At 41.9% G+C, this 25,494-nt stretch overlaps 1 protein-coding gene across 1 annotated transcript in view; it reads right to left on the reverse strand.

Moving 5' to 3' along the window:
• Positions 1-25,494, reverse strand: part of pard6gb (par-6 family cell polarity regulator gamma b) — a 33,308-nt gene that overhangs the window by 2,994 nt on the left and 4,820 nt on the right. Inside the window, exon 2 of the mRNA XM_030741270.1 lies at positions 23,975-24,197. Within this exon, the coding sequence (XP_030597130.1) occupies positions 23,975-24,197 (223 nt within the window). The remainder of the gene's footprint in view (positions 1-23,974; positions 24,198-25,494) is intronic.

Consider the following 25,494-nt stretch of genomic DNA (forward strand, 5'->3'; position numbering starts at 1 on the left):
CCCCACAGGGTCAACAACATCCCGCAACTCTAAATGTATTAATTTGAACAGTTATTTAACACCTAATTATTTATAACAAACATGGCTGACATGAGCACTGACAGTTTGATATGATGAAAAATGATTAAGCTTTCAGCAGTTAGATTACTTTAACTAAACTCTTTAGAAATTACTTTTATCCATTCAAGTATTTTTTTGAATTTTCATTTTGTTTATCGTCCTTTTAGATACAAATTTTACCCATTCACCACTTACTTTTTGTCTGCATTTATTCATTACTTTTAATTAACTTTTCTAGCCAACCGTGTTCAGGTTCATGCAGTTTTTCAATTATTTTGTGCTATACATATTGTATATTTGTCAAAAATACCTTTTTACCAGGGTACTTTTTCCCTGGTTGGAAAATGTAATCACTGGTGAGCATACTCACACACAAAATATATGCTGAAAGGATGAGTGTATATTTCCAGTTTCACATTGAAGGAAATAAGATAAAACTGAGTTCTCACAAAGACAGTGCGAGTTAGAGAGGGCGAATTAAAAACACTTGATAGCTTTGCAATCTTCCCTTCTCAGGCAGGCAGGAAATCTGGACACAGTAAACCCTGATGTGACAGGAAGTGAAGGTCCCCAGACGGGAGAATCAGCTCCAGCACTTCCATTACTATGAGTCATGTTTGCCCGACTGTTAGGGACACTTTTCTTTCTTTTTTTTTTTTTTTTTAATGAAATTGTGTGTTGGACTGTGCATTGAAAAGTAATCTTTGGCGCTTTATTCAAACACTAAAATATGATTCTTAGCCAAATGGCTAGTTGACCCTGCAGCCTCAGGACCTCTGCCAACTCCCTATGCAGTGCTGACTCATCATTGTATATTCATCCCCCACAACCTCCTCTTTGCTGTGCAGCCTGCTGACTAAGCAATATCGCATTTTACCTAAATGCATCCTCTCGGCATCCATCTTGGTAGTGAGATTGATGTGTTAAGCCATGTTATGGATACAGTAAGCCAAGAAAAAGGTTAAGTACATTTACCTGCATCCCACTCACAACAACAACATACCTGCCACCACAGAGTTGAAGCTGTCGTGAACCTTGATTGTGTGGCTGCATCAGTGTTATTGGCTCTGTGGGGGCAGGGGGCGGGACAACTGCAGTTTTTGGTTTCGGAAAATTCGCCTATGGATTTATAGCATAAACTGTACATAAAAGATGGATGCAAACATTGTCAGGTTAACTATTTGTTAGTGAAGCCTTGGCCAGAGTTTTCACAACACCATCTTGGTTGGCTCTGACTGAGACATGGAGGGATGCTGCACTCTCAAGTTAGGCCTGCCCCAAATCATATAATGCTTCCTCTTCCTTTTATATTCTGAAGTATCCAAAATTAGCAAAATGATCATGTGTACTTTGTAGTACTTCAAAAATGTTAACTTATTAGCAAAGTGTTTACTGGGGTCGGAGATCAAGGGAGCAAAGTTTCCCCATAGACTTCTACACATTTGGATCTTTGAGTGGCTGCCCCCTGCTGGCCTTTAAAAAGAATGCAGCTTTAAGGCACTTTTGGCTTGACTAAACTTGTCAGCTACGCTGATTTTTTATATAAAGTCTACCATTTCTATTCAGGATACGTTGAGCGTTATGTCTTTCTCTTATAATGCCTTTATTATGGACAGGAGATTTAGAGAAAAGAGTATAGAGGAGAAATGCTGTTAAGTGTGGCGTGCGCTTGGCATCTTAGTGCTGTCAGGTGAAGAGGCAGCTCCTGTAAGTTGGCAGTGCCATTGACCATAGAAAACATGGGGAAAATGAAAAACAAGACAAAAATAGGAATGATAAATGTGCAAACGAACAGACTGACATCTCCTGGCTCAGCATGAAATAATGTTGTCAAGTCCTCACAGACTCAAGCCAAGCTGCTGTTCCAAAAGTGCCTGATAAGGAAGCATAAACTGATTTTTTTTTTTTTTTAATGCAATTTTTAGCAGAGAACGTCTGAATATATTCAAACTTACTGTGTGGTATTCTAAAATTTATTGTGCATGTTGTGGCAGAAGCTGATTTGATTGAATCCAGACAAGGCATTCGCTGCAGCACTGGAATTTCTGCCACAAGTGAAAGTCTGTCTGATGGGAACCATATTGGGTGGGACTGCAGCTAGAATCTTATTACAGGTTTTTGGTGCAACACCCTCACCTCGGTCTGAAGCAATGCTACACCACACCGTCAGGGTATAGGGGCAACAGATGAATTTTTCAGTCAAAAAAACAACACAAAACAAATCCTGTGTATAATATTGTGCTTTTTGTGTAATGGCTCACAGCTGTTCTGCAAAACCCACGAGAAGCATATTTTGCTGTAATTTGCTTTAAGAAACTTACATATATACAAAAGACATGTGGTGTCCAAAGGGCAAGAATGAAGAATTAAGAGGAAAGAGTTTAGTTAAGCTGAGCAGGAGTTTGGGATTGAGTGCTCAGTCTACATTTTAGTATATTTTAAAAGGGTCTGTGTGTAAATTCTGCCCCAAATGATCTTTATTTCAAGTACTATGACTATCCTCTACCTTACTTCTATGTATATAAAAAAACAAACAAAAACAAAACAAAATGTGTGACCATACTGACACAATTGACATGTATGAGGACGGCTGTTTACCGCTCTAAAAACTCAATGAAAGATTCATACTCCACGTACCTCTGCAGGTAGTTACCAAACATCAAGTAATACCACATAGTTTATGAAAGAATGTGAGCCAAGTAATTACAACAGAGGCATTAAATAACGACAAACAGCCACAGGCAATGAAGTGAGTTACAACACACTTTTCATTAGCGCCTGAAGTCATTTTATGTTTTTAAAGAAACAAAAAGCCCTTTTTAAAAACAATTTATCAAGAAAATAATTGGTAGATGAACTGATGGACGTTTTGATGTTGAGTCAAAGAAGAAAACAGTGGCCACAAAACCCCGTCTGTCCATGTCTCTCTGTGGGGTTGCTGTATGATATTAATGAGCAGTGCGCTAATCAAACTAATGTTTCAACTGCACAGATCAACACTGTAGTGCCTGCTGCTTGTTGAAAACCCCCTCTCCATATGCACAGAAACTTTAGGATTTGATAATGCAGGAAAAAGTACCTTTCTCTTAGAACTTCACACGGAAAGACAAGATGTTTCTAAACTAATTCTTATTAAAAAGGTCAGTGACTTGGAAAAACACGAGTAAGGCTGAACCATCAGTGTCATAGCCTTCTAGTTCATAGCTCTGCCAAGTGTGGGAGATGCACACACAAACCCAAAGCCAGCATGTTCCAGCTGATAACACAATGTTCAACATAACTCCTGACAAACCTAATCCCTGCAGCTTGATGAAGCATGATGGGTAAGCCAATGTGAGTCTGTTGATCAAAGACTATTGGGTCACTGCTGAGCATCTTCAGGGTCAACAGCACCTAAGAATTAAAGTCTGTGAGAAGAACTAAATAAAGATTGAAACAATCAAATGCAATCTATTGATCACATAATGGAAAGTCAAATCTAGGAACATTTACTAGCGAGTGTGCATACACACAGCAGCTGTTTGCACTTTTACTTTGATCAAATCTAAATAAGGGAAATTCAAGCCAAGCAAAACCAGCAGAATGAGGTTAAATGCTGAGAAATTTATTCACTTAAACATTTAACATGTGACGTAAGAAGTATCAGTAAAGGCAATACAGGAGCTCTGATACAGCTTGTCAGCTGAAGAAGAACAGAGAGGAATTTCAATGTTGCAACGCTTAAAGTAACACGTAAAAGGGAGTTTTATTTAGCAATACTGGCTCTAAAAGCCCCATGATGCCAGAACACCACCTTATGCGGCTCCGACTGTTGCAAGGTCAAGAGATGAGGTCAGAGGTGAAGAGACGGCTACATTCTGCTCTCTGTTGACGTGTACAGCTGCCTGTTAGTCTCCACACGCTGACACTCCAAGAATGTGGTGTTTGATGTAGTCGGCCATACCTCTGAACAGGTTGAATACCTGCCTTACTTCAAGACAAGAAACACAGCAAGTGCCTATTTCAAGCCTGACCATCGCTGACTGTGTGAGCGTTTTTTTTTTTGTTTTTTTAAACCCACACTTTTTAATGAATCCTTAAGAAGCTGGTTAGCAAATGAGTTTCTGCCCGTTTCTCAGCTGCTATTAAATGCCCCATACTGTTCTTAAGCTTAAAGAGCCAAGGGGGAAAAACAGGAAAAATGGCCTCTGTTCCATTGAAGCCCACGTCTAGTTAACCAAAGCTGTGAAAAGAAGGTGTTTCAAGTCCTACTGCTTTTCCAGCCTCTCCCATTAAAAAACAGGAATCTAAAGAGTTTTATGACCAACCATTAGGACCTCACTGCACACTTGTTCCTGGCAGGTCTTCTTACATTCACCACCGACTCAAAACAACTATAAACAGTGGGTAAAGTCAGTGGAAATGAACCACAGCAAGAGTGCACTTCCATTTTGAGACTGTACATTAAATCCTCTCTCAGCTTTGGTAATTTTGCATTTGATACAACATGGCTAACATACAGGATTTCACAGAATAGGAAATAAATCAACAGGGAACTGGAATGAGATGTGTTTGCCTGTGTAAACCACTATGTAAGCACCGGTGTGAAAAGCAGGACTGTTCTAGATAAAAACCAGCATTAGCTCCTGGCTTGAACATATGACAGTACCCTGGACTAAGGATGTTTGAAGAAGTGTTAGGGGTCCGCTTCATGTGTGATATTTCACATGAAGCTTTGTTAACACCATGCTAAAAATTCTGCTTGCACCACAGCAGTTGCTGCTCATCTACAAGCTGCTTTGCAACCCCCTTCTTATGCAGTATCTGACCTAATCAGTGTTGTATTGTTTTTTTTCTGAGTCCTGTTCTTTCAGGGAGGTCACCTCAGGTGTGAGTGCTCCAGGTAGAAACAAACAAACAGAAAAAGTAACTAAAGTGGTTGTGGCTAAGAGGCAAACCCTGGAGGTGAAAAATGAAGCTGATGTGAAGTGACAGAAACTGCAGTACCTCTAGGTGCTACTTGAGGTTGGCTCCAAAAGGGAGTCATGACTGTTATGTTTAAAAATTACCAGCTTTACAGCATTAAAGAGCACATTTACCCCTTCGTAACTACCTGAATACTGGAGTTAGGGGTGTGGCTGCTTTCATTAACAGGTGTCCCGAACAAAGTCTGCTAGGCCTCATCCACTACTTCAGTCACTGGACTGGATGCAGTCGTGTGTGCGCTGCTTGCAAAACCCTAATGCCGAACCTTCAAAAGGCAGAGTCCATGGGTGACATCATGGCAGCTGCAGCCATGTTTTATACCATCTACAGTCTTGACTGAACATTTTAGTACAATTTAAAAGCTATACAATTGTTTGGAAGAATTAAATATAGTCTGTGATATTAAACTTTATGGTTTTATCACTGTAAAAAGCCTGGGAGTTAGTTGAGGCACCTGCGCACACAGCTGGATAACAGCCTTCGCAGTGGCCTCAGCAGTGGTGCGACCCCAGATACAACCAAGACACAAACAGCCAAACAAAGGAACTTCACAAAACAACCAAAAACCCCAATCTAAACAAAAAGAACTCATTTGCAGTTTGGCATTTAAGTACAGCTAAATCTCTTGCTTTCAGATTGCAAAACACTCCTGATTGCTACGATTGGTGAAAAAACAAAACAAAAAAACAAAAGGCAGAGACAGTTTGGCATATCAACCTAAAGGGTAATAATAGTTGAATTTCCTATTCCTGCAGTTATCAGAAGTGTAAAGGACCAGTTTTACAGTTTCCGAGCTATGCTTTCTTGTGGGAAGTTACAGGAGAAGATCACACAATTTCTGGTCAGCAGCAGTTGCCTCCCTTGTGTCTCAGCCTTTTATTTACTATACAGACATTAGCATGACCACAATCTTTTCAGAGTTTCTGCAAGGATGCCAAAAGGCATATTTACCAAAATGTCAAACTATTTTACTTTATAAGAGTTCTGACTTCCCAGCTCATTTAAAGAAAAAGAAAAAAAAAAAATATCAAAGGGACTGCCTATGCAGTAGTAGCCTATAGGCACCAGTCTGCTGGTCTGTCCAGCTACAGTACATCTATGCATGTGACATTCCTGTGCCCCAACAACCACTCCAGCCCCCATCAGGGTCTTCGTCCAAGCGTGACAAAGTGCTTAGTGACAGTAGAGACTATAATCACTGAAGAGAGGGCGAGACGATTCATATAGAGAGAATAGTGAATAGGGCTCGACCCTGCTGCCTTTTGCATTAGGTCACTGGATGCTGTGGCAATGGGCTCCATTCCTGGGCCCCACAGACAGACAGACAGAAACACACACACATAGCTGGGAGCTCCTAACTTTCAAAACCACCAGGAATATGGCGTGATGCAGGACAGGATGAAACCTCACATGACAGACCAGAGCCTTGCAGGACAAAACCAGACAGCGCAGTATAATGCAGGACAGTAAAGCGTATGAGTCTACTGAAAAATTTTCCCACTTTGCCCACGTTTGCATTAGAAAAGACAAGGGTTAATGAAATGCAGAGAATTCTGTTTCTTTCTCCTTGTGCGTGGGATCAGAAATAGCTGGTTTTCATGACTCTCCAGTGGTTTTACACAATGCACCCAAATATAGCAGAATGAGCTGAATAGCAAATTTCTGCATCTCTTTCCAATGTAAAAGAACTGCAACAAAATCTGAAAATGCAACGTGCAGTATCTTTTGCACAAGGGGTTAGATTTTCATCTTTGTCAGTATCAAATGCACGACCCAAAATAATCATTCTTGGATGTCTCTGGTCCTCCCCTTTGGAGATGGCTGGGAAGTCTATCTTTGTGTTTAGGGGCTGACTACTGCCAAGATTTTCCAACACTAACACTAACATGGAAAAGGAATCCAGGCAGAATAAAGAACATTTTTAAACATGCAAACATATTTCACATTCTTGCAGGGGTGGATGAGGCAGAGCCTGAGTGGAAATTTGGAGGAGCTCGATAAACGTGCGTGGTTATAATAGACAGCTGCAATGAGGGTTCGGGTAGGAGCTAACTGGAAGTTTCTGTGATTTTGTGCATGCACAGAACATAAGAATTATGCAGCTGGCAGTAGAAAGTAACTAAGTGCATTTACTCTAGAGCTGTACTGTACTTCCATTTCATAATATTCAGTCCTTCCCATAGAAGGCGAATCCATTTGTGGTGGTAGAGTGGAGGAGGATCTGTAAGTGGACTTGCACTCTAACAAATACAGAGTAGAGCAATAATCAGCTAAATTAGAGTTTTCACTGAGCCACTCATCTTGTGATTGGACACCAACTCCACTGTCTTGGAGAGCAGTTAGCAATAGCAGTCTGTGCTCTGCCCATGAACCAGTTCTTCACCTGGTGCAGATTCTGGTTTGAGTGACCCTTCAGTTCACAGCAGATCTCCACAGCAGAATGAAGACTACAGTCACCAAATGCAGTCCAAGACAGTGGCATTAAAGTCCACAACAGTAACCGGTAAGCCTGCTGGTAAGGAGAGGTAGTTGGTTAGCAGTTACTGAAACTTTCAAAAGAAGAGTGTGGAGACTGTCCTCTAATAAATCAGCTGCAAATGGCATTGTTGTATCTGATGAGGAAGAAAGAGAAAAAAAAAAAGCTAGAACGTAATTGGCTGTCTTTACGTTGCTCCTCGTCTGTCACAGGGCTGTGTCCAAGGTGTATACTGCCTCTTGCCCTGTGACAGCTGGGAAAGGTGCCAGCCCCACTGTGACACCAAAATGGATAAGCAGAAGAAAATGGATGGACTGACTGATAGATGGATGAAATTTACTACATTAAAGCTAACTGCAGTTGTAACTAGTGACTTTATTAATTGTTAAACCATTTAACTTTGTGCACAAAAAGTCCCATGAAATTTTAAATACAGGCAGTTTTACTTAAGCAATTTGACTACAAGACTTGCTCATAACAGCACTTTACATTGTGGTATTCCCACTTTCACTTAAACGAGTCCATCCACAAATGACGGTGGGATACACATATAGCCTAGCATAAAGCATACACTTTAATGTGAATGCCATCACCCTACTAATTCCACAAAGATGGTAGCAAACCAAAGCTTAGAGCCTTGACTGTCATGGAGATTACTTAAGACTTCAAAGACCCACAATCCTTTGTTTAGTCTGCATTTATCTACATGCTTCAGGTAGATTTAAAAAAAGGTTTAGTTGTGCTAAAAGCAGAGCAGGCTGTGAAACTTGCGTGCATACACTGGGTAGCACGCTGCATGCACCCCATTCATCCCTTCACTGGCTTCACTCGTTTAACTAACAGTTACTGCAGCACACAGGGGCCGGGCTGCACATCTGGGACAAGTTAAATGGAGCTGCTTTGTCTGCTCCATTCTGGCTCGTCTCGTCTGCGTGGTGGGGTGTGGAGAGAGTCACAGGTTTAAGATTCACTGCAGGTATCACCCCCACCCCACCCCACCCCACAAACCACCAGAAACCTTACGAATGTAGATGTTGGGCCAAGTCACAAGGGAAGATGCAAGTTAAGGGGAACAGGAGTGCATTTAATGGAAAAGGGAGTGTGAGTGTGTGCGTGTGCTTTGGGATATTAATCTGTGTTTCTGTGTAGGAGGGGGTGGTGGCGGACATGGAGGGGAGGAGACTGAAACATCAAAGAGGGAGGAGTGCGGCAGAGTAGACAGGTCCTGCATTCCTCCAACTTTTCAAAAGGAACAATGTACACTCCATCAAGTGTTCCCACTTAGAAAATGCCTTTTTATTGGGGCGGGTGTCACTAACTTTCCTTCATCTTTCTCTCGAACATAACCAACTACTGCTTCTGCTTTTAATCCTGCTCCCTCTATGCTGATCGTATGCATGCTTCCAACCACCCCCCCCAAAAAGACACATGCTATTGATTTAAGCTCCCAAAAGCCTCCACTGTTGTATGGCTGCAGGTACACTGTCTGCTTTCACTGCTTACTAAATATGTGAAGATATAAATACATATCACTGAAGGTCATGGAGAACTTGCACTCTTTACGCAACAAAAGATGCATTGAGATAAAAGCCGCGTGCTGACTGCTTTTATTTAAAAGGACAACAATAAAGACTGACATTCACATCAACACTGGAGCAAATGAAAGTCTCAACACTATATGACAAATAATACATTTTACAGGCATTCTGGCAAAGAATAGATGAGGGGAAATAGATTTTGGCAGCGTCCGGGTCACAGCAGCAGACCTGGACTTGAGTCCATGCCATCTGTCTGGACTTCTGTTAGTGAGAGTCCATGTGAGTGATTAAGTAGGTGTGTTTAGGGAAAGGGAAAGACTTGAGCAGAATGCCTCCAAAAGCTTCCAAACTAAGAGGAAACACCCGACATTGCTTCTTAATAGAACCGTCTTTGTGTCTCCTCAAGACGACACAAAAGAAATTCAGTAGAAATACTCAGAAGAGATCCAATGAAAAGAATAGTTGCAGTATAACCTTTCAATTCCACTCCCACGCTTGCATACAAACTTATCAGCCTTCAGCCTCTTCAACCATCAAATAATGTTTAATGAGCCCCAGGCTGAAAAGATTGGGACTCTGGATTAGCTTCACATTGCTTAATGGAGAGAACAATGTTTACGAGTCCGGTGCGCATATTATTCAAGGGCTCTCATTTCAGGAGTGAGAAAACGGGAACATGGTCCATTTGCAGCAGCTTGTTGAGATGGTTTTATGCTTTATGCTGAAATCATTAATCATGAAGTTTAATAGGAGCAAACAAGTTAAGTGAATTGCCATAAAAATTGCCAAAATGGCTGAGAGTTCAGAAGGAATAACAACTAAAACATGTAAAAAAAAAAAAAAATGAAGTTAACTCAAACATGGGATCATTGAAACATGGAAGGTCGATACAGGGTCTGACATCTAAATAGGGAAGTTTTGCTTTCTATTTGCTTATCCTGTGCACTTCAGCCAATTATCCAGAATACTGATCAGAGAGCCTCTCTGGTTCAAAATGTTAGGCCTGATCCAAAAACGGGATTGTGGAAAATGATCCAAATTACAGATGCCACAGTACCAGAAATTTTGCAGTCGGTGCAAGTACCAGTAGAATTACACAATTCTTGATACACAGTATAATATCTAAATAAAATGATAAACTCCATAAACTCATTATCCATAAACTCATTCATTAAAAATTAATTTTAAATCACAGATATGGTGATGGCAAACATTTATTTAAATGGTAACAATTTGTTGACAGGACAATGATTGGAAATATTAGTATGGCTGCCGAGTAGCCTACCAGTGTTACTATGAGGTATAACCCTAGTTACATTATGTCAACGCAAGCATTTATATAATGTTAGCCATTGCAAACATTTTTGTTTCTAAATTCTGTTAAATCATATCGCCCAGCCCCAAGCTGCACTAGTCGCAATCTTTCACATGCAGTTTTTTTTTTGTAGTTTTTGTGGGCGTCTTTAGCATGTGAAGCCAGGATTATACTTTCCGTGTCTGCTAGGTTCTGAAAATAATAGACAAATTTCAAGAAATAAATATTTTAGACTAATAGAATAACTCTTTATGCAGGCAACATGAATATGAATGTCCAAAGTCCTCAAGGTATAATTTTTCTGATCTCAAACACCACAAATGAACTTTTGAAGACCTCCACTGCTGTTTTCGTGACCTTCTGCTTCATCCTTCCCAACCTTTTAAATCTAATCTTTTATCAGCTGCAGGTGACAGACGACAGGCAGACTAGGAGGATTATGGTCTCTCTGGAGCTCACACGCAGACACAAGCATTCTGCAGACAGGCCGAGAACCACCGGAGGACATGACAATCAAGGCAGGCAGGTAAGTAAGTAAGCACAACTACAGGGATGTGAAAAATTGATAATGTAAACAGCTGAAGATGAGACATCATTTTGCCCGTGCAGCAGTTTTGTTTCTGTAACCTGCCAGCTCAAGGGAAAACACAAAGGGAAACTGAGTAAGGGTGATTCTGTCTCTCTTCAAATAAGACGTCTTGCTGAGAAGGTCTTACATCAACTCAGGAAGAGAGATCCTTTGTGATGAAGGAGCCTCTGGAGATGTTCATTTCTCACGCATTGCGGTAGTAAAAAAAAAATAAAAAATTTAAATAAAATAACCGACCACATTAAAAATGGCCAAAGAAAATGTTGTGTCAGACGCTGAATGAGATCTTCTTATTCTTATCCAAACAGACGAGTATGCAGAAACACATCTAACTCGTTTAAAGCAAACTCCAGTCAAAAATGCTTATTTTGCCTAAAATTAAAGTAATTGTTGAGGCAGAACACATTGACTTCTCATCCGCATTTGCTCCAGCTGGACAGCACCATTCTTAAGCCTCAGCGTGAGGTTTGCACTGGTACTTGCTCAACCTTCTCTAAATGTGAGCAAACTCATTGAACTCTACTGAGTCACAAAAAAGGGTCAATGAAAAGCCCCTCCATCAGTCTCCAGGTGAATGCCCCCTCCCCACCCGCCAACCCCACGGAGTGCGAGTGAGAAAATGCTCTGCAAACTTGGACAGACCCCTCTCCCATCTATCTGGGCACCTGAAACATCAACTCCCTATCTTACACAGGCACACAGCATAACAGAACACTTCCTGTGCCGGTGACACACATCCTTGGTTTTTTCCTGCTCCTGCTTTGCTCCACTGATTTCATTTGTGGCTTACTTCATCTTGTCTCTACAACAAGAACAAAAAAAACCCCCACTACTCTCCTCTGCTCGTCTCACTCTCTCTCACACACACCATGTCAAAATTGTCTGTGGGAGTATTTCCACATGAGTTGTCAGTGTCCATTGTTTCAGGGAGTCTCTAGGACACAATTCGTACCAGGACAAGAGTCAGGGCTCATTCCTCCCCTCCTCCATTCTTTTCCTTCCTCTCCCGTCCTGAACTGCTGAGTTGGCCTGATTCAACCACCAACTCATGGCCCGCATGTTTACAGAGCAGGGGGGAGGGTGGTTGGGAGAAGGGGCAGTGTCTTCTCACGACGTGCGTTTCTGTTAGCTTTCTGCAAGCTTGTAAGATGAGATAAAGAGGAGGTCTGTACGCTAAAACCTTTGTAGGAATTTATTGATGTCTCAGTGCTGACTATCACTGAATGGACTCAAAAAGTGAAATGTATTTATGAGGCTGAAGGGTTTTCCTTTGCACAATTCCAGTTAAAGATGCATAACTTCTACTTTAGAACATCTCAGTATTTTTGCATCCACTACAACCAAATATTCAACAACTAATTAAAAGTTAGAAAAATTCCTCAAGGGATGTTCAGTTTAATCATGGACAAGCCATAGATAAGACACCTTCATTAGATGTTAATTGGGGCTGCACTGGCTACTGTCAGGCTCTGGTGATTTGTGATGGCCAATCATTAAAGGCTTCCAGGACAATTCTAGCCAATCAAATCATGACTTTGAATGCTATGGCTGAACAACTGCCAGAGTTGCAGGGGCACGACAGCTCATCTCATTGTTACGGCCTCATGACCTATATAAGGCTAAAAGCACACACACACACACACACACACACACACACACACACACACACACACACCACTGAAGTAGGCAACACAAAAATCACAACTATCATAATAAAAAAATAAATAAATTATCCACTATCCAATTTGTTGAGGATAAAAACAACACTATGCATTCCTTGCCAGCAACAAATGTGCTAACTCTGAAATCCAGACCCCCTTTTCCTTAAATAAAAACAACAAGCAAACAAAAACAAACAACTAAATGGCCTCTTAATTCATCAGTGTGGCTTGGTCACATGAGAATGCAAAGTACACAACCCTAAAGAAACAGTGCGCTCCCTCTCAGCAGACTAGCTCCAACCATTTTGGGGGGTGGGTGGGGGGAATCGGGGAAACCCGTAAAAAACACTGTGCATCTGTGAAATTTGCTGTGACACAAACACAGCTACAGGTGTGATCTTCTTTACAGTGTGATTGCGACACACTGGTAATTGTATATGTGTTAATGTGTGCATGATCTGTGAGCTGCTATCCTCACATTTACCGACAACACTGTTGGTGAGGTTCAGTAACCAAACCTACAAAAATAATAAACAGGGAGCCTCACTCAGAAAGAGGCTGGCCTTCATACAGTCCTCCTACACACAGCCTATATGTTTGCATAGGCTTTAATGTTTGGTGGATTTAGTTCTGTATGGGTTTTTGCCTCAGGGACCACACCAGGGTCATCAAATGGGGAAAATAAATGACTTCACATGCTGCATGCTTGGGCACATCTAAAAGAGTGAGTCTGTTTGTGCAGTGGACCTCAATTATAGCATAAAGGCCTGTCATGTGCATCTGCAGCAGTGTGCAAGATATATACTGATTTTAAAGCAAGGTGTTAAGTGCCATCTACTTGTTTATCACAGTAACGTTATCCATGCTACTAGTGGTTACCATAGACCGGTTTCTGCAGCCAAGACAACTAACTTGGAGTTAGCCGAGTGGCTTTTAAGCCAAGCTTGCCAGTAGGGAGTGCGTTTCTGCGGCTGAGCTGTCGAGAAGCAAAGTCAGTCCCTCCTTTGTAATTATGGACTCCCAAAATAACTCTTTGCAGAGGCTAAACTAGGCTGATGTTGTGTTAGCTAGCAAACACTTCTCATAGCTCAAGACGTCACAAAACCGCAAGATGTGTAGTGGCTTCAACTTAAAAATTCAAATTTGAAATAGATCCATAAGCTTATCGCCAGGTGGAGAAAGCAGAACAAATACAAACTACACTGAAGTCAAGTCCACGGTTTGAGCTCATAATTGCACTGCAGATCGCCACACACACTTAGAGCCATCTTACATGCTTTGATGATGGGATTTCCTCAAAAGGACACAAATCCTTCGCTCGAGCTTGCAGCTGTGCTCATAACATTTACATGTGTGAATGAGTATGCGTTTTCCACTGTTGCACAGTTACACTCAGCAGCACACACAGAGCATGCCTGGCCTTGTCCTTCAGCAGAGCTGTAATTAAGAAGGAACTGCAGTCTCTGCACCAAACCAGCAACTCCTCCCTTGAAAACCCACAAACACCCACCCAGCAGCCATATTCCCCGCTCTCTCTAACCCCAAATCTTCACCCTCTTCCCTCACTTTGCTCACGGTCCAGTCCAAACTTGGCCTGGGAATTTTCCACTGCATTCTTGTAGTTAACCACTCTTAGTTTGTCTCTGTCCGGGCTGATGGAACTCATCATCATCATTCATCACTTATGGCTGATTCATTGCTGGAGATAAGACTGATGGATGCAATTGTTAGAGGGAGTGAATAGTTTGACACTGTAGGGATTACAGTTTGCCATCTTGCTCAGAGATTATTCAGACAACACTGATGAGTCAAAACCATATATAGGGTCAGTCTGTATGGCACACCTGACCCTCCCTTCAACCAGGTGCAGCCATCAGGAATGGAAAAATTTGTTGGTATTAAATGAGAAATTTGTCATCACTCATCTTGCTCTGTTTAGCCAATGCCAAACACCAACCGAATTACACTGGTAATACGGTAGTACCGATTCACACCAAGTCAAATTGGTGCTAGATTTTGGTACCGGAGTGCATCTGAGCTAGAGGAAGAAAGACAGTGAGACCCAGTGTCCTCCCTCCTGTGACATGCTGAATCCCAGCGAGCCAAAAAATGCAAAGCTGGCCCTAGCAACACCTCTAATCAGAGATGGTCTAACAAAAACACAAAATACATCTAAAAGCTGAAGAGTGTACCGTATTTGATAGCCTGAAAGTCAAATTCACCAAAGGACCTGCAGCTAACTTTAGCATGGCGGTCAGCATCGTATAAGAAGTTGAACCCAAGGACGATGGTGAAACTTTAAGGGTACCCTTGGGAACTGGTAATGGTAACTGGTTCAAAAATGAAAGGAACTCAAAGCTATAGATCACATTAGCACCAAGACTGAAAAGTGGCAGTAAGAGCACTTTATTTGTTTGATGTGTTCCAAAACCAAGCCAAGCTAGCTTTTTCTGCTGTGTGTAGTCCTGTTGTAGCTTTGTATGGCATCATTTCATCCAACTATGTGATCAACTGAATATAAGTGCATTTGCTAAAATGTTTAAAAAAAAAAATTAAGCGCTTTTACTAAGTCAAGTTTAGTATCAGAGTGAATTTCTCTCCTAAAACAAGATTCACTGCAGGTATTCCCCCCCCCAATCAAAAATAGAGCTCCATATGCTCCACTCACCCCTAAAAAACAAGCAAAAAAAAAAGAGCTGGATGACATTAAATGTCACAGTTGCCTGAATGAATTTATATAATTCAGCCTGAAAGAAGTAAAACAAAACTGAACATTATTCTTATATCAGCTTACAAACACACACACACACACACAAACAGAGAACAGAACAGAAACCCAAATACAGTTGGATAGTCAAAGTCACACATATGACAGGATCCCTTTCCACTTTCCGGCCATAAACTAGGGGAAAGGACATAAGGCGCTGAAGTATTTCAAGCTTATTTTCCCTCTTTGAAGGTTCTGGTAGCTGCTGGTAGTGGCTTAGGAAGTTGTTTGTTTGTCCCCGAAGGACCGGCTATATTCATCACATCCATCACAGTTTCCAGAGCTTTATATGCACACAGGATGAATTCAATTTCAGAGGCACTGAGGTTTTTATTTTAGTTTTTTAAAGAGAGTAGTCAAAACAGACACTCTGTCGAGGTGTGATGGGATTCTTAAATTGAGTGCAGCTGTATATAAAGTTCATTTTCACCCATATGAAAAACTGCAAGTCAGCTGCGTCCTTCAGGAAATGGGCGTGTCAAACAGAGTAAAACATCTGATCAATTGTAATTTCTTTTTCCTTTCTGACAAGTCGCCACCAAAAAGGGAACAAAGTTGACACCAGATGTTTAAAAACAAAAAAATAAATTGATTAAATGCCCCATCACAAGTGACAAACAGATGTTAGGCATGGATGCCCTGACAGATGCTCTCCCACAATGTCTGGAAACTTCATCGCGGGAGAGCGGGGGTGCGGTTCAAAGTGGGGTCATAAACCAAAATGAAAGCAGGGACTTAGGAAACACAAACACCAATATAGTTTTGACAAACACAACAACCCTTGAAAGTTTCATTAAAACACAGGAACTTCCCTCCCAGGGCTTAAGAACAAAGCAAAGCACTGTGTATAATTGTTGACCGCATATGAAAGTGTGCATGTGGCAGTCAGAAATGCTTTGTTACAGGTAAAGCAAAAGTCTGCCTCTGATGCAGTCATCATAAAATGATGCACTTCCTGACTTGCTGCATGTTTAACATTGTTGTGCATTTGCGTGTGTGCCTTCTCGTGAGCACGTCAGACTCTTTCTGTGGTGGCCAAGACGATTTACAGCATCATCCAAGCTGGTTTGCAGTGGCTTTGCTGTCACGGGGCACAAAGAGAGGCAGCCCCCCCCCCCCCCCCCCCCCCCCCCCCGGTCAGGCATGGCTATTGCTGTTCTGTCCTGCTCCTGGCAGGAAGCGGGGATCTTAATCACACTTTAACTATAGCTGGCATTGTCTGAAGACACACAGAAAAAAAGGCCACACACAGGTTTTTATTGTGACGCCCATACACACGAACTAAGAAGATTTTATGGCACAGAAAGTTTCCCCAGTAAAGACCGGGCTTTATTTGGTGTAGTTCAAAGATCCACGGAGACACACATGGACCAATTTCTGACAGCGACTGATCCATTAAACCATGCCCCCCCCAAATTCTGCTGCCCTCTGAATGTGACCCAGATGTGTCATCAAAGTGTCTGTTTAAAGCTTACAGATCGCGCTAATAAAAGATGTGCATGCGTCTTTTTCTCTTCTCCTAAAAAAACAAAACAAAAACAAAACTGCTAATTTCTGTTGGCTCAGATTGGAACAAAAGGATAAGAGCCAGACCACAGGATAGAGGTGGACTCAACCTGCCTGGCTGCCTCTCCTTCCTTCCCCCTTTCCTGCCTGTCTGTCTTTCTTACTGTCAGGCTGACTCCCCACTGTCTGCAGTGGTTTTCTCCCCTCTTTGCCCTTGATGACTGAGTCACGCCTAAACACTAATGTAAAAAAGAACAAGTACTGGTCTAATCTTTGGTCTTTTGGTCTGAGCAGATAGTACTTTTTTGTTCGCATCCCTGCAGGAACTGTACTTTCAAAATTGTTCTCAGGATAAGAGAAAGCAAAAGAAAGATGAGATGTAAAAGAAACTATAAGAATGGGGTGGGGTGGGCAACAACACCACCACTTTCTCCTCCATGAAGCCAGATGCAGCATGTTGGGTTGTTGTTTCACAGCAGTCCCTTTCACTAAACCAAGCTCCTTCATCACACAGCCTGGGGTTGCTCACTGGTACCAAACACAAAGGCCAGAGGTACTTGAAGCACCAGCATAATAGATGACAGTAAAACTCATTCTTAATGACACGACAAATGGAGTCACAAAAGCACACTAAGGCAGTGCCTTTGCATGACGAAAATAGATGTGCTGGAATGAGGAAAAGGATGGTTTCGGGCCATCGAGGCAGCTCACTGGAATGTGAGTTATTAATCCACGAAGCAACATCAAAATGCAACTGTGCAAAGACGACAAAACTGAAAAAGCTGTACGCTGGCGCACATAAACGCCGAGTTATCTATACTAATCAAAACATCCACTCTAATCTGGTGTCTTTAGGACTAAATCAGCTTAGAGAGGCTGCCTGGAAAACAGAGCCAATGCCAATTACTGAGGTGGCTTTCTCTCTTGTCCACATGGATCAAAGGCTGTGAACAGGGACATGTGGACAAAAAGTACACATATGCAGGCACGTGTTCTCAGAAGCCCTTTGGCCATGGTGTGAGAGTGGCCAGATGTGCTGACAGGATCCCTGCAGTTGGCCACAACAACAGCACAGATGCTGAGAGAGGATTACCGCAGAGACAGTGGCTCTGAAACGTAGCAAAGCTATCACAACTACCTGCATGGAGGAATCTTTACAGTAACAGTTTGCAATTACAAAAAGACATTACACACGAGTCACAACACTGAAACCGCTGACAGGTGAATTGAAACATAACAGCCTTCAAGAATACAGTGTCCTGCTGGGAAATTCGGGTCCGAACATTCATTAACATGGACCAGAATAATCCAACTACCAGACAACATAGCTGGACCCATTATATGTGGCTTTCGTTTGTGCAGAGCTCCTGCTCTTTGTCAGTGACGCCATAGTGGGAAAGGTCAGGTCTGGTTTGGTTAAGGTCAGACCTGTGGACATCATTAACACCCCCATGTTTCTCACACTCAGTCTTACTTTGGCATTAAGTATATTTGCAAGCTTTTAGCTTATATTTTTTAAGTCCATCTCAGAACAATACTATCTCCGGTTTTACTAGCGGGGAATCCCTTCAGGCTTGTTTGGAAAGATCATTTCCTTCTAACTAGCTAACCCTGGCCCTTTTTGTCACATTTTCCACTGCTTGGCTTTTTGGCCTGGTTGCTGTCGTGATGGTCCTCAATATCATTTAGCCATTTCTCCAAACGGGAGCTCATCCTGGTGGAGAAATAATTTGTGCGCCACTATGCCAAGGCCACCAAAACGGCAGAACAAAACAACTACATTTGAGTTCACCTGTCAGGGAGAGACTGAAAAAGCAGCTGAATATATTGCCCAGTTATTTATTAAGTATTTCACAACTAAAATATCTGCAGAACATGTGTGCCTCTTTTATGTGTGCAACCCCATCTGCCTCAAATAGAAGCTAAATTAGTAGGAAACACTATCGTGTGTGCACCAGATACCACAAAACACACTGTTGTGACCAATACTCCTCCTTTGATTCATCTGTGATTAATTTAAAAAAAAAGTCTTATTCTGAGATGAAAGAAAGTAGCCTTTACAATCTTCCATATGTCCCTGCCCCCCAAGTAAAGAAGGAAATTTGAGTCTGGATGCCAACAGTCTGCTATGAACAGAAGCACCCAATTAAAATGATTCATATGCTGAAACAATTAATAAACCTTTCATTCAAGTAATTTCAGCAGGCAGCATTAGATTTCCTGTTGTGCTCCCTTTAAGCTTTGTGTAACTTGAATGTATGACAGCTCTATAGTTGGTTTCTGTTAACAGCACTTATCTGATTTAACTGATTAAAAAAATAAAAAGCAAAATCAAGGGCCAACTGTGGGAAGTCTGCAAAGTGGAGACATTCAGAAATATATATTTTCTTTGATCTCCAAGCAACTGTGCAGTTTAAGCTGTTGTGTAACAGCTTTGGTCTGGATGTCTGCACTTGCTCAGCTGAAACTGGCACAGCTGTTAATACAGTCCACCAGTTTTTTTTTTTTTGTTTTTATTTGGTGTGCTGTGGTGCCACATCTTTCTTTAGTTTGGCCTATGCTGGTATCTGGTCATAGTTTTCACAGGTGTGGAGAGCAGCCGGGTTGCTGGAGCTGCAAACCCCGGCGCTCAGCATGCTCAGACACGACCTTGGCTTACCTCGACAGATCTATTTATTTAAACTTTCAGCCCTTTGCCAAAAAGGGGTCTCTTCTCCCTGTTGAAAGTTTAGTCTGTGTGCAGGCCACTGGCACTGTCTACAAAAACAACTGCAGCTTCCCCCTGCAAACCAGCCCTTTAAAAACAGGAATGTGCTTTGCTTGGATAGACACAAATTGTGCAACTACAGGTACAGTTTCAATATAACTCAACATGCATGTCCTCATTTGAACCCTACTTGTCATCCAATGTACACACACAAAAATCATAAAAGACCCTCATCGCGATAACTATAGTCATTACTGTAGTGTGGAAAATTAGTAGTTATGCACCACTACCTGCAAGACTGTGTTGAAATCTGCCAGTTCTCAAAGCTTTTCAGCACATTAAAAGCCTTCATCAGTTCCTGTTATACTCCCGAAATGGCTTAGAAATATTCTGCTAACCAACAGGGGTCAGTTAAAAATTCCTTAATTTATGGGGGACCCATTATGCTCATTTCCAACTTCAGATTTTACATTCTTAGACTGCTAGAGTAGTTTTGTGTGATTCACTGCACTTTGGTGCAGCCCAGGCTGTTTTAGCTCCTCCTGTTCTTCTGACTGGCTGCCCCTCACAAATACAACAAAGGAAGACCTAGAGCTGTGTGCCTGAGGTGATCATAACAGAGATGTCTCCAGTCTTTGACATTATACACATTCAAGAATAGAGAGAAAAAAAAATACTGTCTGAAAGAGTGCACTGAGAGCAGTCTGAAGTCAGAGCTTCTGGATTGCTTGAACATATGCTGACATTGTTTGAAACTTTTGCCATGTTGTAACCATACAGCTAAAGAATACTGGGAAGCATAATAGGTCCACTTTAATACAAGCTAACAAGCAATACCCTCTCAGGCTTATCAGTATCTTAATTTGCATCGTTTTGAGACAGAATATGAATGGGCAGTTAGTACTCCAGTAGTTTCCCTAGATAAGCACACCATAAAGACTTGACAATATGTTACACCGGCTAGAACACTGTTGAGTTGTATTGCATTAAAATGTGTTAAATGGGAAAGTAAAAGCTGGGAAAAGAAGAGGGTACTGGAGTCATTGTATGCATTTTCCCCCAAATTTCGAGCCCAATTCAAAATCATTAGTTGACAACACGTGATTTAATTGCTACAATCACATCCTTATTCAATGGACCAGAGAAGAAGCCCACCTCCATATACAGAACAGCTCCATCAACTCACATCTTCTGATGTGTCCCATTTCCCCATCACTTGTTTGCCCCCACCTCTCCTGATTCTTTGCGCATGACAAAAGTTGAAGTCCCAGTACAAAAAGTTAGTCTGTGAAGAGACAACCCTCCACCTCTGTTTAGCAACCGCTATATTCCACCATGGGTTTTGACACATGCAACCAAAGACACCATCTGTAAACTTAAAGATACCTTAGTTCACGCCAGAAAAGATAAATAAATGTTAACCTATGACTAAAAACAAGTACCCTGCAATGAGAGGCTACTTAGACATAAACCACAGAGTGTAACCCTGTATTCTGTAGGTGAAGATCACCCCTGAAGAAGCTGCCATCAGCACCTCTGGGCAGTAACTGGTACCATCAGCCAGGGTGTCACTGAACTGCCACAAAACTGTGGCACGTGCTGAAGTGGGTTTACCAACAATGGAAATGTGAGCCTGGCAGGAGAGTATCAGGTAGATGAAAGAGATATGGGCACATTCAAAATACCTTTTGTAAAATTGAGTAACACTGAAAAGGTATGTGCGTACACACACACACACACACACACACACACACACACACACACACACACACACACACGACCAATGTAGAGTGGAGGGTTGGGTCTGTGTCTGAGCAATGAAGTACAAAGATTTTGAGTTATTAATCAAGTAAGCCATTTAGAGCAAACTCGGTGCACCTTTTGATTATTTTTTCCCCTTTAGAAACTTTTCATTTCACTCTTTTCATTCAAGGCTGGAAACCCTTCCTGTCTCAATTTCCTTTACGTCTCTCCTTTACCCTCCTGAAAGCCTTTAAAAGGCTTTTATTGTAAAATACATCTGTGAAACTAATGCACACACCATATGGTGGTATAACTTTAAAAAAAAAAAAAAATTTGCTGATATTTATTGTGTGTGAAAAGAAAGTCTCAATCTTGTACGAGCACCACGGCTGGTTGAAGTTGAACAGAATCTCCCTACTGTGACTGGATGGTGAGTCACACTGTTTTAATGTGTGTGTGAAGCCTTTTCTTTCATCTGGGCAGACAGAAGTAACTTGGTGACACCACTGATGACCCACACTAACAGGCTGGTACTGACTGATACAGTCCACTCACTCTCCCTTTCTCATGCCCCTGCACTGGTTGCAGGGCATCTTCTCCCAGGCATAAGGTACTCACACTGTAATATACACAGTTCTTTGTCCAGCACTTAACAATAGACTATACAAAGGCCTGGACCAGTGTTACACTTTCTTCATTTGTGAATAGCTGGGGGTCTGAGTGATGTAAATTTTAACATTAAAGACTCAACGCAAACAAGGCTCGGTGCACATGTCCATATAACTTCCAGTTTAGTATGAGCCCCACTGAACTACAAGGGCACCAATGGTGGAAGCCTCCAAACAGCAGCCTCCAGGAAGACTAGAAAGTACAAGTACATGTCCATGACAGCTGCCATGTCCAAACTTTTGACTAATGCTGTACATTTACCCATATGAATGGGTGAGTTTCCATTCTCAGCCCTGCGAATGGCACAAACCGCGCTTTGGTGTCGTTTCACCCTGTGTTTGCCATTGCTGCCGCAGCTATTTCCAAAATGGATGAGCTTACTGCAAGACTGCGAACAGGTCCACCTGTACAGGTATTTCTACGACACATGTATGCGGAAGCGCAGGGATTCCCAGATGGCACAGAACTCATGGAGGGAGATTTCTGTAAGTCTGAGACAAAACTGCTGTAATGTCGAGTATAAACGGATGTGGCGTCACCATTGGCATGTACAATAACCAATGCAGCAAGCGTAAATGGACCATTAGGATGCTTTGACTCTTTCAACATCAGTCACAACAGCACAAATTCCTCTAAACCACATCACCAGTTCACCACCACCACAACATTAAAAACATGCCCCTTCCCACAATAAGAGCAGCCAAATCTCTATCAGCAAGGACTGCTCAGTCTTTCTGGCGTTTTAGGGGATTTCCGAAGTATTGAGCGTTCAGGAAGACGACAGCAAGTGAGAGCAGACATGAGAATCATATGCTTCTCCAAAGGAACGTAGACATTTAGATATGCAGCAGGACAGTGAGAATACATGACATTTTAGATAAAAAGCAGTTATGAACAGAAACCACGACGACACAAATTATGACTTTCAGGTTTCACACTTAACACGTACACTTAGACGTCCTAACAGGTCGAATGAACCATTATTTTTAAGCCAAACATTACTGCAGGATGACTTATCAGCCAACTTACAGTTAGTTGGTTTTGGTCTGGCCATCTGATCTCTCGAGACAGTGACTCACACTCTGATAGGGCCTCTAAAATATCTCAACCTCGTTTCTTGTTGGAAATCTGTGGATAGCTTTTTGTATCTGAACCACTGGTTGACAACTAAAACAATACCCCAGAGTGAACCCGTTCATTACACAACCGAACAAGGGACATTCCAAGGAGGATTGTGGGTATGAATAGACGTGAATAGTGATAGATTAATTTGTATGCTCACTCACTGGCTGGCTGGCAGGCAGTCAAGACCCTCTCCAGAGTTGGGATCAGCGAGAGAGAGCAAGACTAGGAGTTGGTTCCCATTCAGGGTTCTGCGGTGTTGTGTTTTAACAAATACACCATCACATGCACACGCACACACAAATGCAGGGAGCCCGGTAAGGAGTCTCTCTTTCATGCAGATCTTTTGTCTCTCAGTAATGTCTGGTATGCTGGGATACAGACTTTGCTCAATGACCCGATTTCTATGGGACTGCCGAGGCACTGGTCTGCGTGTTTATGCATGTATGTTTTTGTGTGTGTGTGTGTTTTTTCATCTGTCTGCGAGCCCTTCCTCTGGATCAGGCGCAGGTCTTAGCAAGGCAGACAGACACAGACTGAAACTGATCCAGCCAATAAGGGGGCAGGAAACACAAAAACACATATACAGACACACACACACACACACACACAAAAAGCCCACAATGAAGTAAACAAAAAGGCCTCAAGACGGATATAATTGGATGAGGAAATATTCAGGGGGGAAACTTGATTCTAGTCAGCACCATAATTGCAGCCCACGATACAGTTAATGTAACAGTTGATTATTTTGTAGGTTTACAGCTGGAGGATATTTGAAAAAAAAGTTAAATTAATATTAAAGACAAACTGTGGTGTAGAAAGAGCCAAAGAAAAATCTCACTGTGGATTGGCTTACCTTGTCTCTGTATGAAGATCCTGAGGAGTGGGTGAGCCGTTGACACCGCCTTGACAAAGTTGTCGTCGTTGTTGATCGGGAGCAGGTCACCGTGAACGTCGGCATAACCGATCATCACTTCCATGTTAGCGATGCGGTGGATATGGAGGATGAGTTTGTAGAACTCCTCAAATTTGCCGGGCTTGACCCGATTCACTGAGAACCGGCGAAACTCGGCCCCATACTGAAGGAGGAAAAAAAAGAAAAAAGAAAAAAGGAGGACATTAAAGGAACAGTCAAGAGAGACAACCAAACAGGATGAGGAAACTGGGATTTTGACCGGCCCACATAAAAGTCACAGGGTGGAAGTTCACCAAACATGATGTGACCTTATGTAACATAGCACTGGGAAGGCTTTTGATTTAAGCAACAAACAAACTAAAAATCAGCTGGATTCCTTTGCAACACTACTTTCAATACCACAACAATGGTATAACTTTCTAAACAACTGGATTACACAACATGAAACCTTCAAGAAGAAGAAGAAGGGGAGGAAAAAAAAAAAGAGCAAAGGCACTGTTCTCGGTCAGCAGAAACACTGAGAACAGCTCTGTCTGAAGGTGTGAAAATGCTCCTACCAGCACCTTTCAAGCTCGGTCCATGGCTTGTTTATTTATGTGTACAGGAAGCAAATTAAGTTCACCATTTCCCCCAAATTTTATGCTAAGCTGTCAGTAGCCTTATACTGAACTGACAGATCTGTTCTGTTATCTAGCTTTTTCCAGAAAGTATAAACAAGCCACTGATTAACAAGTTAAAATATCTGACTTATTAATTATGATAATAAAGCTACTTTTGGTTGCTTCCTTATTAACAAGGGGTCACCATAGTGGGACGGTTCTGTATGTCTGATTAACTGAGGGGATGTGTGTCACCTCCTGGGATCGAATCGGGGATCTCTCTCTTGTTAAGCTTAAACCACTCCACTATGAGAATAATTCCCCAAAAATGTGCTACTAGGTACTTTGACTAGAGAAAGGCTCATTCTGTGTCTCTAATTGTACCATTTAGAGCACACAAGAACATGAGAATTCCATACAATGATCTACAAGGAGTACTCACAGCTGACAGAAAGTTAAGCATTGAAAACTGCATGCTTTTAACCCTCAGTGGAATGGGAGAGAGACAGTTTTTGCCAGTAAGAGGAGGATAGGTCATTGAGCACAGATGGCAATGCTAGCTAACGGCAGACGATTTAATCAAGCATTGAGCTTACATGTGTGTTTATATGTGTTAGATTGTCATCTTCCATGTAGAACAAGCTGTAAATGTTCACAAAATGCAGCAGAAGCGCAGCCGTGGAAGTCAAATGTTATGAGCAGCATTTCTGGTCTGTGCACAACTTACAGTTGTTTGATAAAGACAAAAACTTGTAAAAAACATCTTGGGAAAATGAGAGAACAAACCATCACAAATTCTGGATAAGATATTAACAGAAACTTGCTGTTCCTCAAAATGTTAATTTGGTTCAGATGGTGTCA

The sequence above is a fragment of the Archocentrus centrarchus genome, chromosome 11 (genome assembly GCF_007364275.1).
Source record: "Archocentrus centrarchus isolate MPI-CPG fArcCen1 chromosome 11, fArcCen1, whole genome shotgun sequence".
NCBI lineage: Eukaryota > Metazoa > Chordata > Actinopteri > Cichliformes > Cichlidae > Archocentrus > Archocentrus centrarchus.